Below are 25648 nucleotides of genomic sequence, written 5' to 3'. Positions count from 1 at the left end.
CAGTACATTCAGGTCACATAGGAAGTCACATATAGACAATTTTGAAGTATGCTGCAGTTCAGCTATTTAAAATGGCCTCAGCTATATAAAATTAAACTTATGGAAGTAATGTTTATACTTCCGCTGACAAAATGGTAGAGATGGAAAGACATAAAATAGTAAATAAATATCCCTTACATTACAGATAATTTCCAAATCTTTCTCTACCACATAGTTATATGATAAGCATATCACCTTTGGCTTTATCTTCTACATGTGAATACATGAATGTGCCTCCTCTCCACATATTCTGAAATTAAGTACTATTGCTTCCTGGTATCATAAACCACTTATTCTTTTTGAAATTCTCTGTGAAAGATATACTATGCTCTTGATCACCCAGATTGAAAACCACAGATTCTTCTATGATTTCATTCTCTAGCTTGTAGCCAACATCAATTTTATTTTCTCAACATCTCCTGTATCCAGTTATTTCCCTTTTAATTTTCATATCCAGTTCAAGCTACTATCATTTTTTTTTACCCTGCTTTCTAAGCAGTTTTAAGCCTCTGCTTTTTCATGCTGTGAGAACAACCTTCAAAAGCGTTCAGCCACTTCATGCTTCTGCTGTAAAGCACGCTAGTTCCATGTTCTATTGATTTAAGTACAACTGTTCACCCTGGAAATCAAGGTTATCCACAATCTAACCTTGATCTACCCTTCCAATCTCATGTTTCTCTGCTTTTGTTTGTTGTTTCATATACATGCAATTCCCCCTTTCCTTGTTTTTGCTGATGCTGTTTTATACAACCATGATGTTTTTCCCACCACATCGCCCTGGACCAAACTTTTTCAAATCCCATCTTAGAGGCTACTTTCTCCATCTAATACCTTTTAAGTATCCATTTCCTTATCTCCCAACCAGGTAAGTCTCTTCTCATAACGATTGGTACTTGTCTTGTTATTTATCTGATTCCTGTATATTATTAGCTTTTAAGGCAGGGCTTGTCACTTACTCACTTTTATACCCTTCACAATGATAAGCCCAATGCCTGCCATAGAGAAAGGCTACAATGTATATTTCTGGAATTAAATGAGTAATTTGTAGTGCCTAAAGACAGAGCAATCCATTTTGAACTTTGTGTCTTTTCAGTTTCTTACAGTCAGACTATGAGATGTAGCCCAGTAGTTAGGTAGCATGTCTGATGAGATCCTCAAATTTTACAGACATAAATGTGGTTTTTGTTTTTCCATTTAATAAGTTTTCTTGGATTTTGCTCTGATCTCCTCCTCTTGCTTATTTCATTAGAGGGTGTTTTAACGCTGCGGGCAAAACCTCCACCTCCTGATGAATTTCTTGACTGTTTCCAAAAGTTTAAACATGGATTTAACCTTCTGGTAAGTGAAATTTATGTATATAGAATTAGAAGAAATAAATGAAAAAGATGAAAGTCTAGTCAGGATGTTTCTGATCAAATTAAGAAATAAAATTGTTTTTATAGATTTTTTGGGGGGTATGTATGTTTTGATTTGCCTTCAATTAAAACAGCAAATTTTAAAACATATATATCTATGAGACTTGATTGAAAAACAATGACTTCTATTCTCACTCTATCCATGCTAAGGAATGTATGTAAAATGAAACTGGTGGTAAAGACCACCCCCTCTGAGTCTATGTTGGACCTTTCTGAGTGTCTGACTTTGCTTGATATTAATCTATTTTCTGTTTTCTTCATGTTGCAGGCCAAACTAAAGTCTCATATTCAGAATCCTAGTGCTGCAGATTTGGTTCACTTTTTGTTTACTCCATTAAATATGGTGAGATTTTATTAGTTTAAGAAAGAATCATTCTTAGTATATTTTTTAACCCCAAGTGTCTGTCTGGATTATCTAAACTACTTTTCTTCATTACCTTGTGTGGGTACTATTTCTTTGCCATTTGTGTAAACATCAAGAATGTAAAATTTGAGAATTTAAAAGAACCTTATAAATCATCTAGTTTAAGCACCTTATTTTATAGTTGAGGAAACTGGTGTCTCTGACAGTGCTAGGAATATGAAAATAAATAAAGATTTATTGTATACCAGTGTTTCAATGTATACTAGTATATAATATACAGTGCCTTGAATAATGTAGATGTTTTTCTCATTCTCACAAAATAATCATGAGAAGTCTAGTTCTTCATGGATGGTTTGCTCCATGAAGTCATTCAGAGACCCATGTTCTTTTTATTGAGGTGTTCCTTCATCTCCTGAACTGTCTCTGACTTGTTTATTCATTTATGTACTTATTCTACAAATACAAATTGAGAGCCTCCTCTGTGCTTGGCTTTAAAGTAACTCATCAGGAACAAAACAGACAAAAATTCTTACACTGTTAGAACTTATATTGTAGCATACAGAGGTAACCAATACCTAAATAAATGTCTGAGTAATACAGTAGTCTAAAAATCACATGCTATGCAGAAAAATAGAGGAGCGAAGGAGAACTGGGAGTTCTCCAGGGAGATGCGTGCATGTGTGTATGTGTGTGGGAAACGGAGTGTTGCACTTTTTGAGTAGGGTTGGTTAAAGGAAGCCTTAATGAGAAGATGTCGTTGGAGTAAAGGAAGTAAAGAATGGATCATGTGGATCCCTGAAAGAAGAGAATTCCAGACAGAGAATAGTTAATGTGTAAATGTTCTGAGGTGGTAACATGCAAAGGATGTTCTTGGAATACGTAGATACTGTGACTTCAACGAAATGAGGGAAGAAAAGATTAGAAAGAGATGGTATCAGCGGGATAACAGGAAAATACATCTTGTTTGTCTTTATCAGGAATTGGGAGACCTTTGACAATTGAGTTTTCAGCAGAAAAGGATTGCCCTGGCTATAATGTTTAGAAATTTTGGGGAAGAAGCAGCTAGGGTCATTACTAAAATAATCCAGATGGGAGATTATGGTGCTTGGACATGGTATCGTTGAAGGTGGTGAGAAGTCTGATCTGGTTATAAATTTGCTGCTAGATTGGATATACTGTGCGAGAGCCAAGGATTGTTCCCAGCTTTTTGGCCTAAGACTGACAGGATGGAGTGATGATTAACCAAGATGGGGAAGAATGGGTAGAGCAGGTTTTTGGAGGTTGGTGAAGAATTCAGTTTTAGACATATCAAAATTGAGTTGCATCCAGATGGGGAAATTTGAATTGATAGTTGAGTATATATATTTGGAGTTCAATGGAGAAATCAGGCCAAGGACTGGTTGAGCCCTGGGCATTTGATGTTAGGAGAATGGGAAGAACCAGCAAGTAAGATTGACAGGAGGCAGTAAGGGAGGATAACTCTCATCCTTCTTTCCCCAGGGATAAGTAGACAAGACCTGAAGTAGAATGTGAAATGAGTATTGCTTTACAAACATAGGAAAGTAAGTAACATTATCAACAAGCAATAAGCTTAAGCAATAAGGCATTAGAAGATGGAAGTCCAAGAGTACATCAATAATTTATGAATGCTTCCATATGTTGTTGCTATATATGGAGCATCAGATTTCTACTTGCCTAATTATTTCTGAATAATTCTTGCTATATAATTGCTTTTAAAAAAATTAGACGGAGACCAAGGGGATACATATGCAAAAAAACTGATACTAGTTCCTTAACAAAGTTTGTATTCCTTATTTTTTAACATTTTTGATGCTATCTTAGTTTGAGTATTTGTAAGTATTATTTATAAAGCAGTTTCTGCTGCCTCTTCTTATTTATTTCACACACTTTGAGAGATCATATGTAGATGTCTAGTCATTACACAGAGTAGATCTATAACATAATAAGACTGGTTTCCCTGACATATACAAATTGGTCTTTGTGATCAGGTTATGTGCCTGAAAACATTGGTTTACTTGCCAATGTTTAGTATCTCTGCTTTTCTCAAAAATTACTCCTTATTAATGGTCCCTACAATCATAATATTTTGCTGGTCCATTTAATGTTCTCCCTACAGGGCCCCAGACATTTTACTTGGACAAGGGAGATGGGGAGGAACATCTATTCAGGGCCTGCTACTGGCCAGGCATGATGTAGTGGCTTTACACCTGCAAGTTGCTCTCCTCTTGCCTCAGCATGGACGTATACACACAAGCATAGCCACAGCACATGTGCCTGCGCACGTTCTTGAGAGGGAACGATGGCTCTTAACCTTTCATTTACAGTTTCTTTCATTTTATTTCCTCTTTGTCAAATCATAGATTTTTATATTCATCTACTCATTTTCTTTAGTTTTACTTTTCCCTCTTATTGCCACATATTTATTGGAAACGTGTTCAAGGTTGGAAGTTAAAAATTACTATGCTAGGTAGGCAGGGTAGGTTTTGTTCTCAAATAAGGGTTAGCTTTCCTCCTTTATCTGCCATCTTTTTTCATTCATTCCAGTACCACTGTATCATCTGCAGTTGAAAGTCAGATAAGTCTTAGTCCAACTCCTCAAGGAGGGGAAACTGAAAAGCCATAAATTACGGTGTAATAGTGTAATATGTTACTAATATGCATAAATTACAGTGTAACAGTGTAGTGTGTTACTCATATGCATAAATTACAGTGTAATAGTATAATGTGTTACTAATACGCCTAAATTGTTTAGAGGATGCAGGGTGGGGAGTGGTACATCAGAGTTACACTGTGGGGTTAACACAGGCTTTCCTAAGACTTGGGACCTGAGTAGAGTTCTGAATAATGGGGAAGGGCCTTCTGGGGAACTGGGAACAGCATGTGCAAATACACAGAGGCCTAGAACAGCATAGCATGCTGAGAACACCTGGATGATTGGAGCCATTCAAAAAATCTCCTTTCTTCTTATGCCACATCTCTGAGAAGGGAAGATTTTATAAAGGGTCTCTGGTTTCTGCTCTAGGAGATAGCTACCATTTTTCTAAGCCAGAAAATAGCTCATAAGAAGTAAATTTAGAGCCGTTTTTGGACATCTACTTATCCTCATTTTGCTTATCAGAGAATTGCACCTGTTTGTTTGTTTCTGCTGTCATTAAATTATCCATATTAAATCAGGGAAATTTTCCAAAAATAATTCTGGAGAAAAGTACCATAGATTCAGAGTACCAGTTCTCATTCCTGTTTTGCCTTCCTCCCTGGATCCTTTTATTTTTTATGTGTCTGTATAGGCACAGCCATAGACTGTTAACTCTTGATAGTATTGTTTTTCTTGATAGTATTCATCTTGGGAACTGTATTTTTCAAGTTTAGCATAATAGATTTGCCAGTAGAGAAACACATATTTAAAACAACAACAACAACAAAACAGGGATAGTAAAATCACCTGATCTAGAGTTCTCTACATAGCCTTCAGTATCTTCCAGAGAAACTATAGTCATATGCAGCCCATAGGCAGATGCTGTGAAAGTTGTTAAATTGTTAACTTTCATTTTAGATTTTAAAGCACTGCTGGGCTGGGCAAGTTGATTTGACAAGCTGTTTTTCATTCGGTAGCATATTGCACAGCATCAAAATTTAATATGACTATTAAAAAATAGTGCTTATTTTGGCATGTCTGCCATTTTGTCTACACATTTTGAAAATACACAAAGAATAGTCATCTTCTTGCTAAAAATGGTTTATTCTTTTAGGTGGTGCAGGCAACAGGAGGTCCTGAACTAGCCAGTTCAGTACTTAGTCCCCTATTGACTAAGGACACAATTGATTTCTTAAATTATACTGTCAATGGTGATGAACGGCAGCTGTGGATATCTTTGGGAGCAACTTGGATGAAAGCCAGGTAAGCATATATGAGTTCAGCATTTGCCACCTATAATGCCTTAAGTACCGTTCTTTGTTTATTACATGGATCTAATGAGACATTTATTTAACCTTGTACATACGAGGGCTAAGTGTCATAGGATGAAAAAGCCTAAACCCTTAAAAGCTACAAATCTAGTGGAAGAGATAGAAGTGTATGTAATATAAGGCATGATATACCTTAGGAGTGAATCATAAACAAAATGCTGTTGGTTGGCAAGGGGGAGCAGTCAGGAAGAGGATTTAGACAGGAGGGCAGTTAGCTTTCAAAGAAGAGCTGGCATTAAAATCAACAGGTACACATAGAGTTCACACACATACACACACACACACACGCGTGCACAGTGCTTGCTAGTCCATGCACTTTACATAATTACTCTTATTATCCCGATTTTGCAGATGAGGAAAGTAAGGCCCAGAGAGGATAAGTAATTTGCCCAAGGTCACACAACTTGTAAGTGACAGAGCAGGGATGTGAACTCATGCCATGTAGCTCTGGAGTCAGTATTCGTCATTAGTTTGCTAAACTGCCTTTTAGCAGGATGAGTAGGATTTCCACAGTTCCATAGCAGGGCAGGGGCCTGTCCAGGTAGAGAGAAAAGCGGAAGTGAAAGCATGAGGTAGTTAAAAGAAGAGAGGATAAAGATGTGTTTCTCTAGAATATGGACTTTGGGTAGCAGATGATTGTGGAAGGGCAGGAGGAGGAGGGTATTAAAATGAGCATATAGAGTTGAGGGCTGGATTATGCAGGCTTTCAGTGCCATGCTAAAGAGTTGGAGCATGGTTCTGTAGGCTGTGGAGAACCAATAACTTTGTGAATAGAGGTGTGAAATAATGACATCTATGTTTTAGAAAGGTCAGTCTGGTAGTTGAGGCTAGCAAGGACAAGGACAGAAGTAACTGGAGGCAGAGGCCTTTTGAGATGCTAATGTTTTAGTAGAGGCTCCTTATAAACAAGTATTCATCAGGACTAGAGAGTCACAATGGAACTGAAAAGGAAGAGTGGGTAATTTTAAGAATTGTACATTTGTCAATAAAGTGATTATGGAAGACAGATTATTAACAACTGTAGTACTAATGCTTGCTGAGCAAGGCAAGGTAAGAAAATATTTCTAATTTCATGATTGTAAATAAATAATTTTTGCTTTGCTCATTTATCTAAATCTTTTTATTTATTTCACCACTTAGAACAAATCACTTAGCATGGCCACTTAGACATTTGTCTTCCTAATGTTTTTGAATGGGTTAGCCTAAGAGTCATGGGCCAATTCATAATGTTTTTTCTCCATTTTTCTCCTATTGAAACATATACAAACTTTTCCACTTATTTTTTGGACTTCGACAGTTGCTTGTGTTGGAATATAGTTAAGCAGAGAATTCTTTGAAAGCATTGCAGTTGTTGCCATTAAATTGAAAATATTTACATTTATTTATACTATTTATGTATTAGTATAGCACAGTGTATGCCACATAATACTGTTCTTATACTGTATAAAACTGGTTATATCTTTTTATTTTTGTAATTTTTAATTGATACATTATTAATAGTTGTACATATTTTCAGGGTACATATGATATTTTGATACATTCATATAATGTATAAAGATGAAATCAGGGTAATTAGGATATCCATCACCTTAAATATCTTAAATATTTATGCTAGGAACATTTGAATTTTTCTCTTCTAGCTATTTTGAAATGTACAATAGGTTAGTGCCAACTATAGTCACCCTACTGATCTAACACTGGGTCTTAGTTCTTCTATTCAATGTACGTTTGTATCCATTAATCAACTTCTTTTCATCTCCCTGCAACCCTGCCCCATCCCTGTTAGCCACTAGTAATCACCGGTCTACTCTCTACCTTCATGCAATCCACTTTTTTTAGCTTCTGCATATGAGTGAACTTATTTCACTTAACGGAATGACCTCCAGTTCCATCCATGTTGCTGCAAATGACAGGATTTCTTTCGTTTTTATGGCTGAATAATATTCCATTGTAAATAGATCACTTAAATCTATTAGATTTATATAGGTTATGATTTTATGATAAGCTTAGGTGGTATCCTTTAATTTCATGAAGCTTATTAAATTGATCAAGCCTCACATTACAAATATAGCTCAGGCTCCTTAATTTCTTTGTTTAGGGTTCTATCTTAAAATAAGAAAATTAACATTCAAAAAACTACATCAAAACGAACTATATTAGCTGTTAACATGCAGAAAGGGTCATTTTAGATCCTGATTGTTAAGAGTCTTCGGAAATGAATGTACTGACTGATTTAAAAACTCATAAAAATAAAAAGAACCATGAAAATCTATAACAATCTGAATAAGATAGCTGATTTCATCATAGTAGAAATATAACATGAAGAATTAAATATGAAAGATAAAGCAACATATTCTAGCAAAAACGAAGCCCTCATTTTTGTCCTAGTTATTTTTGTGGTTCATGAGTGATTAGGATCTTATAGAAATAAGTTTCGCTCAGTGTCATTAAATGATGAACCGATATGATTGTGATTACAGATTAGCTGACTTGTACTGATTAAAACAGAGCTGATACATTTAATTTATAAAACTGGCCATCTGTTTCATTTTAGGGGACTTCATAAATTTAAAAATCATAAACCTTAAGAACTTGCTGGACTGTTTCTCTTTTGAAAGATACGTCTAATACCAGGAGGTTTCAATAACGATGGCAGAGGAGTGAAGGGAAAGTTGGGAATCTGAAACTACTTTAAATGTTAGAGAAGTTTGTTCTCTAAATACTTATACTCCTAGCTCCACTCTCCCTTCTTACACAAATTTTTAAAAACCTATACCCATGTTAAAAACTTGAGTTTAACAGAGAATTGGGGCAATGTTTGTGAAAACAGATCATGCAACAGATTTCAATCTTTCTTTCATTTTATTGGTGTGAAATACTGGCATAAACATGTTTGCTTTTTCTTTTTGGGTAGATGGAAGACAGATTAGGTCTATGTGCTGTTTTTGTTGTTTATGTGTGTGTGCGTGTGTATGTCTAGCCTTACCGAAGATAACTGTGAGTATGGATACATTCCTAGATTTTATTGTTTATCCGCCTTCATTCCCTCCTACAGAGCAGAGTGGCCAAAAGAACAGTTTATTCCACCATATGTTCCACGGTTCCGCAATGGCTGGGAGCCCCCAATGCTGAACTTTATGGGAGCAACAATGGAACAAGATCTTTATCAACTGGCAGAATCTGTGGCAAATGTAGCAGAACATCAGCGCAAACAGGAAATAAAAAGATTATCCACCGAGGTAAAGTTTTTTTTTTAACATTACCCTTTGTAGACAGTGTAATTATCTCTGTATTCTCTTATAATTCTGATTGCAAGTTCTCATTTTATTGATCTGAAAAGTGTTCTAGAATCAAAGTCTGAATGTTACCCTCTCCTGACTTACCTCTCTCTCTTGCCTCTGTCATTTTTTGTGACAGTTGCTGTGTTCCTCTGTGAAGCCCAAACCCAACCCAAATTGCTCTCCTATAGCCTGTCAACCCTCCCCCTCCCCTTGTTGCCACTGTTCTCCTGGCTCTGGCGATCCTAAGTAGGCTTTTTTAGGATGACTTTCTCTCCTTGTCAGGGAATTGCACTACTGCCCTTTGGCTTATTTCTTTCTGTTTTCCTCTCCCCTTATCAGGCCCTCTAGACAGTTCCCTGAACCTAGATCCTCTAACCTGTCCCAAGCAGCTGTTTCCTGAATGTCCCTAATTATTTTCTCCTTCTTCTCTTCACGTTGCTTTGCCTCTCTTGTCTTCTGTTTGTTTTCTTTCTTCCCTTTTGCCTAGTTCTAAGCCTCTGGAGTCCTATCCCCCTTGCTAGAGGACCAAAGTTCTTCTGTACTCTAGTCCTTAGGTTCAAATGATCATTTATAAAACTATACACCTTGAGGAGATCTTAACATTCATTTTATCTTTTAAGTATTTAGTCATCTTTAGAGTATAACCTATTTGGGAATCAAGTTGAGAGAATGAAATTGAGTATGCTGTCTTGTCACATTCCCTACAAATGATGTTTCTGTGACTCTTCTTGTTGGAAAAGAACATTGAACATTGATTAAAGCTGGACCAAACACAAATAGGATGGGCAGAACCTGAAGAATTAGGTGAATGAGATCTAGTTTGAAGAAGAAACTGTAAATGATGACGAGATCTTCCCAAAGTCCTATTATTTTTATTAATTCCTTAGATTAATTTTCTCAGGCTATCATAGGTATTTATAATGTGGCAAATGTGGTGTGAAGGAATGAATTGTCAAACCATGGTGTATTATATCCTGTAACTACTTTTAAGGCGAAATGTTTATCTAAATTAAATTTTAAAAATTGTTCCCTTTGTGAACTATTATTTGGACAATAACAATAGTATTATAGAAGTTTGGTTCAATTCCTGAAACTTTAAAAATAAAGCAACATATTACTTTGAAATTATTTTTTTCTAATGTAATTGTTTTTTTTTCTCTGGCTGTATTATAAGGGAAGAGGTGGATTCCATGCCTGTCCTTCCCTTTAAATGAATAATTAAGATGACCTCACTGCTCGGTTGGCAAGTGTATATCCCTGCCTGTATTTCAGAGTTCAGGCCTCATCACTGTGAACTTTCTTTCCATTTAAAGGGCAGTTTTTCTAGAGGAAAGAAAATATAATCAAACATGAAATTATGATACACTTGCTGTTGCTATAGTTACAGCTGACTGTTTTTACATCCTAAAAATTTCCAGCTTATAGCCTTCATATCTTAAATAAGAAAATATACTCACTTTATAATGTATGCCTCAGAAATTCACTTTTGTGATTTCGTTCTCAATTTGTGTATTTAAGAAGAGAGTAATGGGCTCCCAGGATATAAGTTTGTCTACTTTCACTGAATAAGTGATTTTAAAAGAGGAATTATTGAGAATCCTTACTTGTAATGAGTTATCATTTTCCTGTTATAAACTGTATTTCATTTTATGGCCGAAGTAGTTATTCAGAGGTTTTAAAAAATGAAAAACACATGCTAGCAGTTCCAGGGAATTTTATGCCTTGAGATTTTGTTGGAAAGAGGCTGAGTAATGGTAACTTAAAATGCATAAAAGTGTAATCATCCCTAGAAGAGAGATTTTATTATACTTTATTGCTACTATAATAAATGCATTTACCACAAGACTTGGGTAATTCAGGATCTTATGATTTTTGTTTAGGATTGAAAGACATAGGTGACATACAGTGACAAATATGGGTGGCAGTACTCAGCTTCTTTACTTCCTCTGAACCCTAAGTGAGCTTTGGTAGTCATCACAGTTAGTCATTAGTCATCATTTCTCTTCTCCCTTTCAGTATTCCCAGTCACTCTCAGGACCCAGTGATTTCATACTGCTGACTTCACTGTTAATGTTCAGAGCTGGGCAAAAGGTGTGGGTGCTTCTAACAGAGCACTCCCCTCTTTAGAACAGCCTTTAATTAAAGATTACCTAATCTAATGTAGTGCCTCTACTCTTTCCCAGGGAAATGATAAACTGAATTAATTAAGCTCAGATTTTTTTAATTTAAAAGGCTGAACTTGTTTATTTGTATTTATATTAAGCACGGTATCCTGATTTTGTATATATAAACATCACCTGCCATGTCCGTGGATAAACTCAGCCTTCCTCCTGCTTACTTTGCCATTAGAATTAACTGTGGTAACCATATGTTCAAGACTTTTCTGAAACATTCCCAGTTTCAACTATTTTGCCCCAATGAATCTATCAACAAATACACAAAATCCATAATGAAAATAGCCAAGGAATTCCAGTGCTTCAGTGTCTATCATGCTTCTTCCAGACCTCATTTTCATATAAAGAAACAATGTAAAGGCTTTGGGGAGTTTTTGTTTGTTTTCTCCCAGTCTGAGCATGTATTCTCTGTAGCAGGGGTCGCCAGTCCCTGGGTCGTGGACCAGTACTGGTGTGTGGCCTGTTAGAAACTGGGCCTCACTGCAGGAGGTGAGCGGCAGGCCTGGGAGCATTACTGCCTGAGCTCCACTTCCTGTCAGATGAGCTGCACCTTTAAATTCCATTAGGAGCAAGAACCCTCTTGTGAACTGCACATACAAGGGATCTAGGTTACACACTTATGAAAATCTAATGCCTGATGATCTGAGGAGGAACAGTTTCATCCCAAAACCATCCCCGTCATCTCCGGCCCTGGGGTCCATGGAAAAATTGCCTTCCGTGAAACCAGTCCTGCTACCAAAAAGGTTGGGGATTGCTGGTCTATAGCTTTAAAACCATGGAAACCATGGTCCTCAGTGGGACCTGTGAATCTCAACTGTCACTCTTGGTCGCTCCCAGTAGTTTCCTGTCTGAATTATCTTAACTGCAAAAAAGAAATGACTCCAGCATGCTCTTATCCTGGACTCGTGGCTATCAAGATCCATTTAGTTGTGCCTTTCTGTGTTTCCCTTAACAGCAAAGATGATAATAGTGCTGCTATTTTTTTAAAAATTGAAAATACTGTAATATTCTGTGTATCATTTTAAAATTGAAAAAAAAAAGAGAAGTCAGTATAATTTTAATGCATAGAGTTCAGTTGATTTTCATGTGACAATATTTACTTTGCTAGAGTGGTGACAGTTTCTTGAACAGAAAGAGCAAGATTACCCTTTGCACTAGTGACTTTTCTTATTATAAGTAAGTCTTTGACAAAAATGTTATCACTCCCATTTCATAATGTGTTAACATAATGATCCGTCACTTGAAAATGAAAACTTATCACAATATAGTTGAGAGATCTTGTTGACTGACCTGAGTGCTGATTCAAATAGTATTTGGTGATTCTTTAATCTGCCCCACTTTGTCTTTCAGCATTCCAGTGTATCAGAGTATCATCCAGCGGATGGCCATGCGTTCGGTAGCAACATTTACGCAAGAGGATCCCACCTGGACCAAGGGGAAGCTGCTGTTGCTTTTAAGCCAACTTCTAATCGCCATCTAGATAGGTAACATTTAATGAGCACCCTTTTGAGAGCTGTGGATAACTGTCTGATCTAGTGCTAACAGAGGTGACACTGTCTGTATTGTCTGCTGCTTCTTTAAACTTTCTGTCTGTTAATTAGTTGATAAAGTTTCAGTTGTTCCTTTAGAGAACTGGTTTTGATCAACAAAAGATGTCTGGACCTTCAGTCTGTAATTCTCATTTAGTGCAAATGCCTTTGGATGACTTTCCATTTATTAAAAGCTACTTCTGACAAAATGTGTACATTAAGAAGAAAGAATTGTCTTGAAACCCTCCATTAGTTTGTACCAGATGGTCTCTGAGGATCCTTCCAGCTCTGTAGCTTTTAAAGGAAACAGTTTCCATCTTTATCTTCACCCAATGAAAACAAATAAGCCTTCCTTTAGATAGATATATTTAAACTGAGTATAAACTAAATATTTAAACAGGGTCAATGCCTTATTTGTCATTCGTGCTATTTCATCTTTTTATCTTGACTTTCCAGTTTTATACTTCATTTATTCTTCTATATTTTCACTCTTAAAAAATTTAATATAGGCAGAGATGGAGAATTGGGATGAGAAGAAATAAAGGAACTGGAATAAGTTCTCTTTTTTTTTATTTCCAATCTTGTTTTTAGTAAGTGAGATCTACATAGAGCCAAGCCATGTAGAAAAGAGAAAAGGAGGTAAAATGTTGATAACACGGGTATAGGAGGAGGGTCATTCAATGAACTGGGGGTAGAGAACTCAGCCTAGTACTTTCCTGCTTCAAAGCCTCTCTTACCACAAGAGTTATATGCCCTTTATTTCTTTTCTGTACACTCTTTTCTTAATATAATCTGAAGAAAGTGAGATTCAAAATTTTTGTTCTTTGTCAGGGAAGGTGACAGGTAATGCTTAAAGTAATTGCTGTAGAAATTACACAGGTATAACTCCAAGGGCACCAGTGACATTAAATTGAGTACAAAGAAAAGTCAGCAATGAATAATATATATTTTAAATGCCAACATATGAGAATGTTTTAATTATATAATTAATTTTTAGTAGATACAGTTGGAAATCGGTTTTGAAGCTTGAACATTATTTCATTGAAATCCTTCTTAACTAACTTAGTACTCGTCTTAATATTTTCTTTTTTCTTTCTTTCTGTCTTAGATGTCAATATTATAGAAATCATTTCAGATTAATAGATTTCTTTCAGTTTTATCACTTCAGTAATTTGGATGATTTTCCACAGCTAAGTAGCTAGAAAACCACTTGAGTGCATATGTAGAGTACATATTGACATTAGAAAACTTTTTTCAGGTTCCATTTTAAGACCACATCTAGCATACTGTGGTCACTCCATAAGTGTAGATTTATTTGATTGATGGATTGGATGAATAAGTGCATGAGAGTGTATCCAGTATTTCAGAGTCACTACTTCCCTGTCCTTCACCTGCATATCTATAAGGGATAGTATTACTGATGGAATAAACTCTGCCATTTATTTTGGGCACCTTACCACAGAGTCTTTTAAAAGCTTACCTTGATTTGTATGATCTTTATCGAGTATCAGGGAAATGTAACTTTGGTTTATTGATTTAGTTATATCTTTGTACCCCTTCTACTTCCAAAATAGATTGTTAGCTCACTTAAATTATATGTAGTTAAAGTAGTATTATTATTGAAAATTAAATAATGAAATAAAATATAAAATTAAGAAGTTAAGAGGGAAGATGAGAAATTTTATGAAGTGTAAAAGTTGACACTATTGTTGAATTTCAGATTTGTCTTTCAGATTTCTGGCTGTCAGAACAAAAAGAGAAACATAATCATTTGCTAACATTAGGAAAAGGAATGAGTATCAGTTCATTGGGATAAAAAATGCTTTTCTTACTCCTAAATTCTCAATAATATTTGTCTCATGAAACTTAATGTAGGATGGGATAGGTGATGTCAGGGACATTTATTTTTAACAATTTTTTTTCCTCACCACAGAGAAGGCTGTCGTGAATTTTATAAGGTTTCTTTTAGTAACCTTTGATAAATAGAAATTTAAATAAAATATAGTGAAGGAAATTCCATGAAGGAATAATAGACTAGAGTGGTCAGAAGTTCGCCATAGAAAGAATTTTTTTGAATACCTTGAGTGGTGGGTAGATTTTATATCTCAGTTGTTCTTATGGATTCTGCCTCAGCTGGACTTAATAGGAGCTAGGATAGTTGATAAATACATGAATCATTGATGTTCTATGTTGCTAAGAAAATTTGTCATCATTTTGAAAAACTCTCTGAAAATTGTGGTCTGATATAAAATATACAGAGGTTTGGAATTTGTTGTTACAAATAATTATTATTGACCTTAAACTCTATTACATAGCAGGAATGCAGTAGATACTGTTAGAAGAAAAACTTCAGACAAATTAAATTTAACAGTGTAATTGAGCAAATGGGGGGAAAAACGGCTCATGAATTGGGGAGCCCCCATAATCACAGCAGATTCAGAGAGACTCCAGGGATGCCTCATGGTCAGAGCAAATGTATAGACAAAAAAAGGAAAGTGACGTACAGAAAACGGACGTGAGGTATAGAAACAGCTGACTGGTTACAGTCTGGCATTTGCACACAATTTGAACAGTCAGCGGCCTATGAGTGCTAGAAGTATGGCTGCTGGGATTGGCTGAGACTCAGCTATTGTTACAGAAGCATACTCCTAAATTGGGTTTTCAATGTGTCTACCTACTAAATTAGGTTATGATTTGTCCACAGGACTCAAGTGTGGAAGTACAGAGGGCTTCTCAGAACATATTTAGCTTAACAATGCCATACAAAGTATATTAACTGTTCTGTGAAATTACTATGCCATTAGGTAGACCATTCGTTGAATTTAAAGCCCACACCTTTGAGTTTTATAGCTTACTGCTGTCAGATGCCATTAGTATTTTAGAGAAGTTCTCAAATTACAACTGTCTATATGTCTGCTCTCTATCAAGTGGCATATCTATTATTCCAAATCAGAAACTGAGCCCATACCTTTTGTTACATTCCATAGCTCTTAAGAAACTTTGGTACCTCTTTTTTTTTTTTTGAGACAGAGTTTTGCTCTTGTCGTCCAGGCTGGAGTGCAATGGCACAATCTCGGCCTACTGCAACGTCTGCCTCCTGGTTTCAAGCGATTCTCCCACCTCAGCCTCCTCAGTAGCTGGGGTTACAGGCATGTGCCACCATGCCCAGCTAATTTTGTATTTTTAGTAGAGATGGGGTTTCACCATATTGGACAGGCTGGTCTCAAACTCCTGACCTCAGGTGATCTGCCCTCCTCAGCCTCCCAAAGTGCTGGGATTAGGGGCATGAGCCACCGCGCCTGGCCAAGAAAGTTTGGTACCTCTGAAAAATTACAAATTGTGATTATCTGTTTGATAACTATGGTCAGTGTCATATCCATGCTTAACCTATAAAGGGCAAGAAGCTGTGAGCCGTAAAGATTTGTAAATTCTAAAGCACTTAAGGTAAACACTTCTGAGACCTGCAAGATAAAAAAAATTTGTTATAGACCCTTAACTCTCCATTATTAATAATGATTATTTTGCAGATCATAGGAGAAAGGAAAATAGGGGAAGAGAGGAAGATAAAACACTGAGATTACTGTTTTCCTAATGTTTGGGGTAATTGAATCTCTTTTATCCCCCAAATGAAATCTTAGTAGATTAAATGTGAATATATAAAGTAAATAAAAGCAGAGCTATTCCAGTAGGGATAGGGATGGGAAATCTATGGAACACAGTTTTAAAATTATTATTATTAATAACATATAATAATTACTTCACCATAATTTCACCTTTTCCACCAATCTTCTTTTTAATATACTAAAAATAGCCAATAAGCTGTTCATACATGCTTGTCTATAAGGTGTTCTATACTGGTCTTCTTTCTTCTTTGTCCCTATCTCCCTCCTCCAATGGAGTTACTACCTAAGAAGTAACAAAAACCTATGATGACAGGATACATTATTATGTCTACAACTGTCCTGCAGGCCCTGGTATAACTCAGCATTCCAGAGAACTTGGTAGACAGCAAAAATAATGGCAACTTGACGGGGTAGGATGACCTAACATCTTTAGTCTCTACCTGCTATTTCCCTTGTAGAGATGTGTAAATAAATGTGGGAATGTAAATGGAGGAGAAGACTAGGAAGTAAAATTAATAAAGGGTTAAAGTAATTTTATTATTGAAATAGATGAAGAAAATACAAATATTTAATGCATCAAGTGTATTGTGTCACAAATAAAAGTAATCTTTAGTTAAGTTATTAAATCTATTAGTACTCATTTAATGATTAGAAGAGGTATTTGGTTTTTTGAGGAAGTTTTATTTTTAAAAAATAGGGCCCATACACTTTTTAAAAGTTTATAGTGAATTAAATTATTTATTTATTTATTTGAAAGTGTTACTAGTCTCATACTTAGTGCATATCTGTCTTTTTTTGCAGTTTAGATAACTGTGCAAAGTGTTTCTAAAAACCGATGCCTAGTTATAAATTTTTAATTTACATATTTGGTTACTGAATTGCAGACATTGCCTGAATTAGTGAAATCAACATATAACTAAAATTACCACTATGGAAATTATTTTCAGTCTCCTTTAATTTTATGAAAAATACTAACATTTGTCTTTATCTAGTTCTTTTATGGTAGAGATGATAATTAACAAAATATCCAGTATATGTATTTAGTTGACAAAGAATTTATAGACTTGGATTCTTGATTTTTCTAAGTACCACCTAGCCTTGGGATTTTGCATTATTTGTTTTTTTCCATGGCCACAGTTTGTTCGTTTTAATAGCAAGAACTTTAAAGTAACTTGTATTTGTCATAATGTAGAATGTAATAAAATGAAACTGCTGTAACTTTTCAGAAAGTTTTCTGGTAGAATTTGGCTTGTCTTAATGTTTTCTGTTTTTATCCTTTAGGAAGAGCTAAAACAGAATAATAATCTTTTTTCTTTCTTTTTATAGAAATTATGAACCACTCAAATCACAACCCAAGAAATATGCCAAATCCAAGTATGACTTTGTAGCAAGGAACAACAGTGAGCTCTCAGTTCTAAAGGATGATATTTTAGAGGTAATAGAATTTTTTCTTTTTTTATACTCTTAATAATGTAGTTTTATTGTATTACTCTTTTGGTATATAACTAAACTTTCCTTCAAAAGTGTTATATTACTAAAGACATAGTATATGAGAAATACCTACATCTATTTAGAAGAGGTATACAGATACTCCTTCTAAGGGGATAGCTTTAGAATACTCCTTTATTTGTTTTTTTGTGGGAAGGGGAGGGAGTGGGCTTTTTAACTTCCTTTGCTCTCTTCCTTGCCCTCTTTCTTCTGATATTTCTTCATTTTGGAGCCAAGTCTAGTTATCAATTCAGATGTAGAGGCACATAATAGTTCAATAAGAGACATTTTCTTTTTTTATCCTATATCCTTGCACAGATATACTCAGCAGTCATTGAGCTAATGATGTTAGGGATAGTCCACCATAACACCAACTTCTCTTTGTTAGGTTCTAATTGAGAGTTCATCTTCTTGAATATGTAAGGTGAATTATCACAATAAATTTTGTAAGGAAAAAAAGTGATGTTTATATACTTTTTATTTCTATCGCCAAAATGGAGACAATGGATTTTTCCAAAAGTCATTTTAGTCCTTAAGTCCTTTAAGTACTTTAGTCCTTAAGTACTTCAAATAATGCAGACCATTCTTTGGAGGTAAAATGGACCTTGTGTAGATTCACCATAATGATACCTTACCTACTATATACTCATAAATGTCTTAGTGTAATTCCTGAGAATCATTCAATCAACACTATGTTGATGCTGAGTTAATTATCAGAAGTAGAAAAATTTTCTTTGTTGAAGTCTAGGGAACTTCCTTCGTAAAATGGCTTTTATATGGAAATTATACCTTTATTTTCTTGCACGTGACAGATACTTGATGATCGGAAGCAATGGTGGAAAGTTCGAAATGCAAGTGGAGACTCTGGATTTGTGCCAAATAACATTTTGGATATTGTGAGACCTCCAGAATCTGGATTGGGGCGTGCTGATCCACCTTATACTCATACTATACAGGTGAGCATGATTTCTTAGTAAAATGTAGTATGTATACATTTACAAAGTTATCACTCTTAAAGAGGATTTAAACACCTTTGTGTATTGATCATTTTGATATGTAGTTGGTTATATATTTTTTTCTAGAGTAATTGGTTGGGGAGTGGCAATGGTGAGAGACACAGGGAAAATTACACATATGTTTTCTGATTTACTTCTAGAAATTGTTCAAAATGTTTAGCAGTAGGTGCCTGATTCTCTGAAAGCTTTTTCCCCCGATCTATAGTATTTCTGACATTTGAAGAAATGGTATTTCTGTCTTTTTACCCACAGCTCTCCTATCCACTAGTGGCTTCCTCTTAATAGAGGATGGCACTGAGATCGTGGCTTGGTGTCCAGCAGTTCATCTTCAGCCCTTGCCTTCAGTCTCTTAAATGATCTGCCACTGACCAGCCTTGAACTTGCACTCATCTCACCTTACACCAGTACATGAGTACTTGTTCAGCTGGATTACAATATTTTTCCTCTCTTGATTTTAAGATTAAAATGTACTTATGATATAGATTAGATAGGTCAGATTCTCTTTTCCTGATCATTGAAGGCCTATGAAGGTCCATTCTTAGGGCCCATGCCACATTTTCAGGATTTCAATGACCCTGGTCAGCTCATTCGCCCTAACATCTGAATTAACTTGCTTTTAAATTTGGGAATTTTAGACCTGTGACAGGCTCTCTAGTGTCAGGTCTGTAAACAAATAATGGATGGACTCTCTCAGGTACAGCCTATAAACCTGGGGTGGCTTCTCATTCCCCAAGAAAGAATTCTTTAATTTTCAAAGTCTTGAGAAAAAGATCACATCTGACCTCATAATAATGTCATGAATTTTAGTAGAAGCTGCATAGAATATGCAGTGAAATCATTAATTTTTATATCAGATCTAGGCTTAAAAAAATACAGATTGTCCAAAGCTGGAATTGTGGTCATACTTCTGCTGCCATGACAATTTATTTCAGTACTTATGGCTCCTCATGACATTCACGCCTGGGGTTGGTCCTGTGCTTATCCAGAGGGACTTGGCCTTACTAGAATCCATGAACCAAGCAAACATTCAAAATAAAGAATTTGTGTGTAGTTTCTCTATCTCAGTAACTTAAAGTGATGGCAATGAAAATTATTTCCTGTGTTATGTTTTGGCTGGCCTGATGTGTGTATATATTATGTATTACTTATTTTATGTTCATCATTTGTCATTAGCTGTTGATGCCAAAGAAGGAGTTTGAGTTATTCAAGGTATGGTCTCCTCCATTTCCCATGGGTTTCTAAAGTGAATTTTCTTAGTTTTTATACCTTTTTCTTTTCTTAGTTCCTACTTTTCTGAGTTTAGTATCTGTTTACCTAATACAATATAGGCTTCTGTCTGGTTCATGAATACCAGTTCTTCATTTTCTTTCCTATAGAGGTAGTATATGCTTGAAACCTATACTTAAAATAATGGTAGAGTACATACCTTGGGCTGTATCAACTAATTTTAATATGTGGTTCATGGTAAGCTCTGAGAAGCACTATTCATAAAGGATATCCCTGATCCCCATATGTGAGCAGAAGGCAAAAGTTTGTATTTTAAGTGTTGAAAGCAATTATCCAAATTTGTTTTTGTGTGCGTGGTTGCTGGAAATAAGCAAACTTTGATAAAATAAAATACTTAAACATGCAATAGTATAAATTCTATAATAGAAATTTTCTCCTACCTGAGATTCCTAAAGAGTTTAATATCTCTCACTTTTTGCTGTTTACTGTTCAGTCCTGTCTTTTTCTTTAGTTCTGATTCTTGGCTTGAGCCATAAGTTGACTTTTCCGTTTAAAAGGTTGCTTCTGTCTAAAACTGAACCAAAACTATTAATATATATCATAGGCAGGGAAAGTATTTTCAGAGAATGTCAAACCTATTCCTCCTTTCTTAAACAGAACCTCATCTTTTATTTTTGTCAACTTTGGCACAACCAAGACATTTTTTTAAGAGTTCACAAGTTTCAGGAGTTTGTTTTGCTACTTTATGTAAATAGAAACTTGTGGTTCTTATAGGGATTGCCTATTTGGCTATTTCGTTTTAAACTTTTCAACACTATCCTACTTTCTTCTTAAAAATTCTGATTGCAGCTACAAACGTGGTGTATGTAGAAATGTGTACAGAGGCTTTCAGTGTATATACAGAAGCGTATGCTGTTCAGATTGAGGGCCCTACTTTTAAAATATATTAAAAACAATCTGCTTTTTAACACCTCCTGAAAATTTTGGGCTGAGCTCAACAAAACCACTAAGACCTTGTAAAATTTTAATAAGCAAGCTTCACAGTCTGCTTTGCTATCTGCTATCTGGCATAAATCCTACTCTAAAAGGATTCCTATTCTCAAAACATTTATAATATAGTCTTTAAAAAAAAAGAATAGAGTAAAATGGAAAAGAAAACATCCTTGGAAATATGTGCCAGTCATTTTTATATCTCTACAACAGTGTCACCAGATACCCATATCTAAAATATCTAAGGAAAAATCCTGTAACTTATTTCAGAATGATAATTAAGATACCACAATATTTATATAATAGATTCCACTGATCCTAATACCCTAGCCTTATAAAACTCAACTGGATTGCAATTTTATGTCTTACTCATCTTTTTATTCACTCATTCCACAAATACATATTGAGTACTGGCATCTCACACACTTGGTAAAAAGAACAATAGAAAGCCTAGCACCAAGCAGATCCTTCCCGAAAGCCCGCTTAAGTCCACAGGTCATCTGCCAAGGCCTTGCTCCTTCCTGCATGCTTGCTGTATCCAGAGCAGCGTGACCCTCTCTCTCCTCCTCAGATACAGCCCACACACTTGTTTTCCCTTCCATCTGTCTCTCTCATCTAATGATATCAAAACTTTGAAGAAATATAAAGAAACTTCTTTTAACAAAAATATTTTAGATTCCTGCACCATGCTGCCAAAAGGCAAGCAATGATTCATTACTTAAGTTTGCTTCACATTCACAGAGAACAACATTGACAGATATTCTACTCTAGAGAAGATATGCCAGTGGCTAGTGCTCACGCTGTGCCAGGCATTGTTTAAGCACTTGGCAAATCCAAATTCGTTTAATTCCCATAACAACCTTGTTAAGGAGGCACATTTTTTCATGGGAAACTAAGGTGTAGGAGACATAACTTGCCCAGATTTATACAGCTGTATGAAGCCAGGATTGGGCCCCAATGCTCCGGATCCGGAGCCTGTGCTGTGTTGCATTCTGCTGTTCTAGAGAATAGTGATTACAAAAGGTTATTTCGGATGGGCACAATGGCTCACGCCTGTAATCCCAAAACTTTGGGAGGCCAAGGCAGGCAGATCACTTGAGGTCAGGAGTTTGAGACCAGCCTGGCCAACATGGCAAAACCCTGTCTCTACCAAAAGTACAAAAATTACCCGGGCATGATGGCACACACCTGTAATCCCAGCTACTCAGCAGACTGAGGCAGGAGAATCGCTTGAACCCAGGAAGCAGAGGTTGCAGTGAGCCGAGATTGTGCCACTGCACTCCAGCCTGGCGACAGAGCAAGACTCCGTCTCAAAACAAGAAAAAGAAGAAAAAAACAAGAAAAAGAAGAAAAAAAAAAAGGTTGTCATCTCTTTTTGTATAAACCCATAGTTTTTCTCTGTATTAATATTTGAAGTGGTATTTTCTCAGAATAGCTTTACTTTGCATTATACTGTGGTAAAAGTTGATCTGGTCAGTCACAATCCTTGGAAACTGATTTTTGCCTTATGTATCCATTCCCTGGATTCCATGGTATCTTTCATTATTTTATAATTTAGGAAAATAACCCAAATTATATGATTTACTTAGAATAGGGCATTTTGTAAGTGGTGGAAGTAAGGGAATTAGGTGTAAACTATTTCCATGCAACATCTGTGAGTCACCAAATATTTAAAAAATGGACACAGTCATGACTCTTATTCTTATGCCCTTACATTTCCTATAAAGAAATCCATATAAATAATGGCAGTTTCTGGGTGAAGGGCACAAGTGCAGCTCTTGCCTATTGTTCACACACTTTTTATCAGAGATTCTGTTCTGATGACAGCGATGCTCATACCAGGCACCACCAGTGAATAGGTGTTGAATTGCCACCTGGTGTCCCTGAGAGTCCGGGCTATTTAATATCCTCACATTTGAAGTGATTTTTAACAGCTCTGTAAAGACAACCATTCCCACCTAATGTATTTCCCCCATGGCTTCAGCAAAGTTTTAAACATAAAACAGAGAGTAATAAAAATACACAAAAGATACTGACATAAAAGATTGAATAAACCACAGAGAAAGGAAGTCAATGCTGAGGAGAGATTATGGAGAGATAACACGTCTTTTGATAAAGACGTCTTTTGATAAAGAATGTTGTACAGCATTCCAAGGCTTTATAGTATTTTAGCCGGGCAATAGATGGATATCCAGGGTGCTTTCTCCCCACCTGGAAGCTACTTGCCACATAAAGTTTCCTGATCTTTATTTTGGCTTGATTCTCAGACCTCTAGCCCTGTGGCTGCTCATCTACTAGAATTACCGTTGTGCCCATTTAAATTTGCAAGCTATATGCCAAGAGCAGAAACCACCTCCTCCCCTGATGTTATTTATTATATATCCGGTGGACTGACTAAAGAAGTCTCTCATTTATTCTTAATTATTATCTATGCATTTATTATTATTATAGGTATTCTTACTCTACCAAGATTCAAATAATTATGAATGTCCCTGTGGTCATGTGAATTCAACAAAACATTTCCCATATTCTCTGTTGTCTAGCAAGAGATATTGTAATATGATACCATGAGAAAAGCCCCAATCTAGGTATTGGTAGATGAGGGTTCTAGTCCTTAAAGAGAGCACTTTCTATTTCTGTGTTCCAATTCACTTGGTCATGAAATAGAAGGAGTCAGTTATGTGGTCTCTACAATCCAGTCCAGGTATAAAATCTTCTCATTCATTATATACATGTTTAAATAGCCCTAAATTAAAAGGGGAAATATTTTCTACAGGTGATTACTAAACCACTAACACTACTAATTTCAGCCTATGTTATTAGTGCTCTGTTTTTTAAGCTCAGTCCAGACATTTAGATACTACTGCTGGACAGAGTGACCATTTTACCAAAGATGGCTTCATACTCTTCCAGCCAGGCCAAGCTCCTGATAATATTCAGTTCTTCAAAACTGTTTTTTAAAAATTAATCTCAGAAGACTCTGCTCATTAATTATAGACATGGTTTTTAGACAAAGATGTTTACTTTTTATTCTGCCACATGTATTGACATTTTCTCAGAGGCTTCTTAATGATAATTTGAATAATACCCACTCTAAATATATATATGTATTTTTATACATATATAAAGTATTGATAATTACTGTCTGACATGCACATGTACATAATGTTATTAAATGTTCTGTTCAGGCTGCTCACAAAGTTTGAAACTAAAGCTCACTAAAATCACACCATAATGCATTGCAGTATTACCTTTTGTAAAATCAGCTAATTAAACAAGAATTACTCTTATATTTAATGCATTCTCATTGTATTCTTTATGAGCAATAGGAATAAAATAAACCTATATCTTAGTATTTTATTTAAGCATACAAATAGTTACTATTGAAGTACTTTACACTGTTTCTACTGTAGTAGAATCTATATGATTAGTTTTCCATGGCTAGATAGTGATGGGAATTAATTATAGATTTACAGGCTCCTTCACTGGTTGATTGTGGGCATGTAATTTTACTGTCAGACTAATTTACTCTTTCTGATATTTGATGTGAATTATAATTGATATTATTTTAATTCCATTTCCTGTATTAATTTTCTCATTTGATGTGATTTGCTCCATTTTCCTAATAGCAATTACTTGGCGAGCTGTCAGAGGTAACCCACATTCGTTCCCTCATGGCACTTCTTTTTAATATAATATTTTGGATTCAGTCTCTGGACTTAACACCCTCCAAATGTTCCAGCTGTGCTTAGTTTTCACTGCAGAGTTCCAAAGAAACCAAATTTAGAGGAAAAATGTGTAATTTAGAGTAGGTTAAATATTTAAGAACAGTTCAATTTTAATGGCTTTGTTGAGCTTACTTGCATAATTTCCCCTCTGAAGCAGCATCTTGTATGAATCAGGACCTTATCTCTCAATAGCATTCTTTAATTCTTTAGAATTTCTACTCAGCTGAAGTTGCTAAAGAAAAGTGACTCATTCCAACTTAATTATCAATAGGAAAGTAAATTTCTTATGGGGTCTATTAATTCTGCCTTCTTTCAGAGAAAGAGAGACAAAAAGATGCATTTTACTTCTAACAGAACTTTGTATTTGTGGGATATCACAGGCAAGAGTAAGGAAGTGACAGTTGGGTGCAAAAGTAGGTCCACACCAGGCTGACGAACCCTCCCAGTTCCTAGTTGGGGAGTCTGAGGGGTTTGTGAAGATGTGGTACTTTCAGTGTTAATTACTAGGAAAGTCTCAGACAAACCAAGAACAGTTGGTCAGAATTTCTTTTTTGAATTTGGAGCTTCATTACCTTTGTTTCAGGAGAAGAGTGTTCAGAGTGCACTTCTGTTCTCCAAGACATTCTGTAAACTGAGATACACTGGAATATTAATTCTGTAGCTTCAACAAAAAATAGCCAAGAGACAAACGTAAGGAAAGGAAGAGCAGTAGTTGGGTGGTAGGTAAAGAGGAGTAGAGAAGCTAGGGAGGGACACAGAAAAGTGACGTTAGGAGTCAGTGCTGATT

General features: G+C 35.6%; 2 protein-coding genes across 7 annotated transcripts in view; both read left to right on the top strand.

Annotated features, from left to right (window-relative positions):
* The window catches only part of MGP (matrix Gla protein), an 836939-nt gene that overhangs the window by 39527 nt on the left and 771764 nt on the right, over positions 1-25648 (top strand). The window lies entirely within an intron of this gene.
* EPS8 (epidermal growth factor receptor pathway substrate 8) overlaps positions 1-25648 on the top strand; it is a 169485-nt gene that overhangs the window by 129829 nt on the left and 14008 nt on the right. For all 6 annotated transcript variants that reach the window (XM_050749480.1, XM_050749477.1, XM_050749475.1 and 3 more), the window contains exons 11-17: positions 1289-1377; positions 1723-1797; positions 5589-5737; positions 8861-9044; positions 12611-12744; positions 17739-17847; positions 18713-18856. In XM_050749480.1, the coding sequence (XP_050605437.1) occupies positions 1289-1377; positions 1723-1797; positions 5589-5737; positions 8861-9044; positions 12611-12744; positions 17739-17847; positions 18713-18856 (884 nt within the window). The remainder of the gene's footprint in view (positions 1-1288; positions 1378-1722; positions 1798-5588; positions 5738-8860; positions 9045-12610; positions 12745-17738; positions 17848-18712; positions 18857-25648) is intronic.

The sequence above is a fragment of the Macaca thibetana genome, chromosome 11 (genome assembly GCF_024542745.1).
Source record: "Macaca thibetana thibetana isolate TM-01 chromosome 11, ASM2454274v1, whole genome shotgun sequence".
NCBI lineage: Eukaryota > Metazoa > Chordata > Mammalia > Primates > Cercopithecidae > Macaca > Macaca thibetana.
This window is presented reverse-complemented; position numbering and strand designations above follow the sequence as displayed.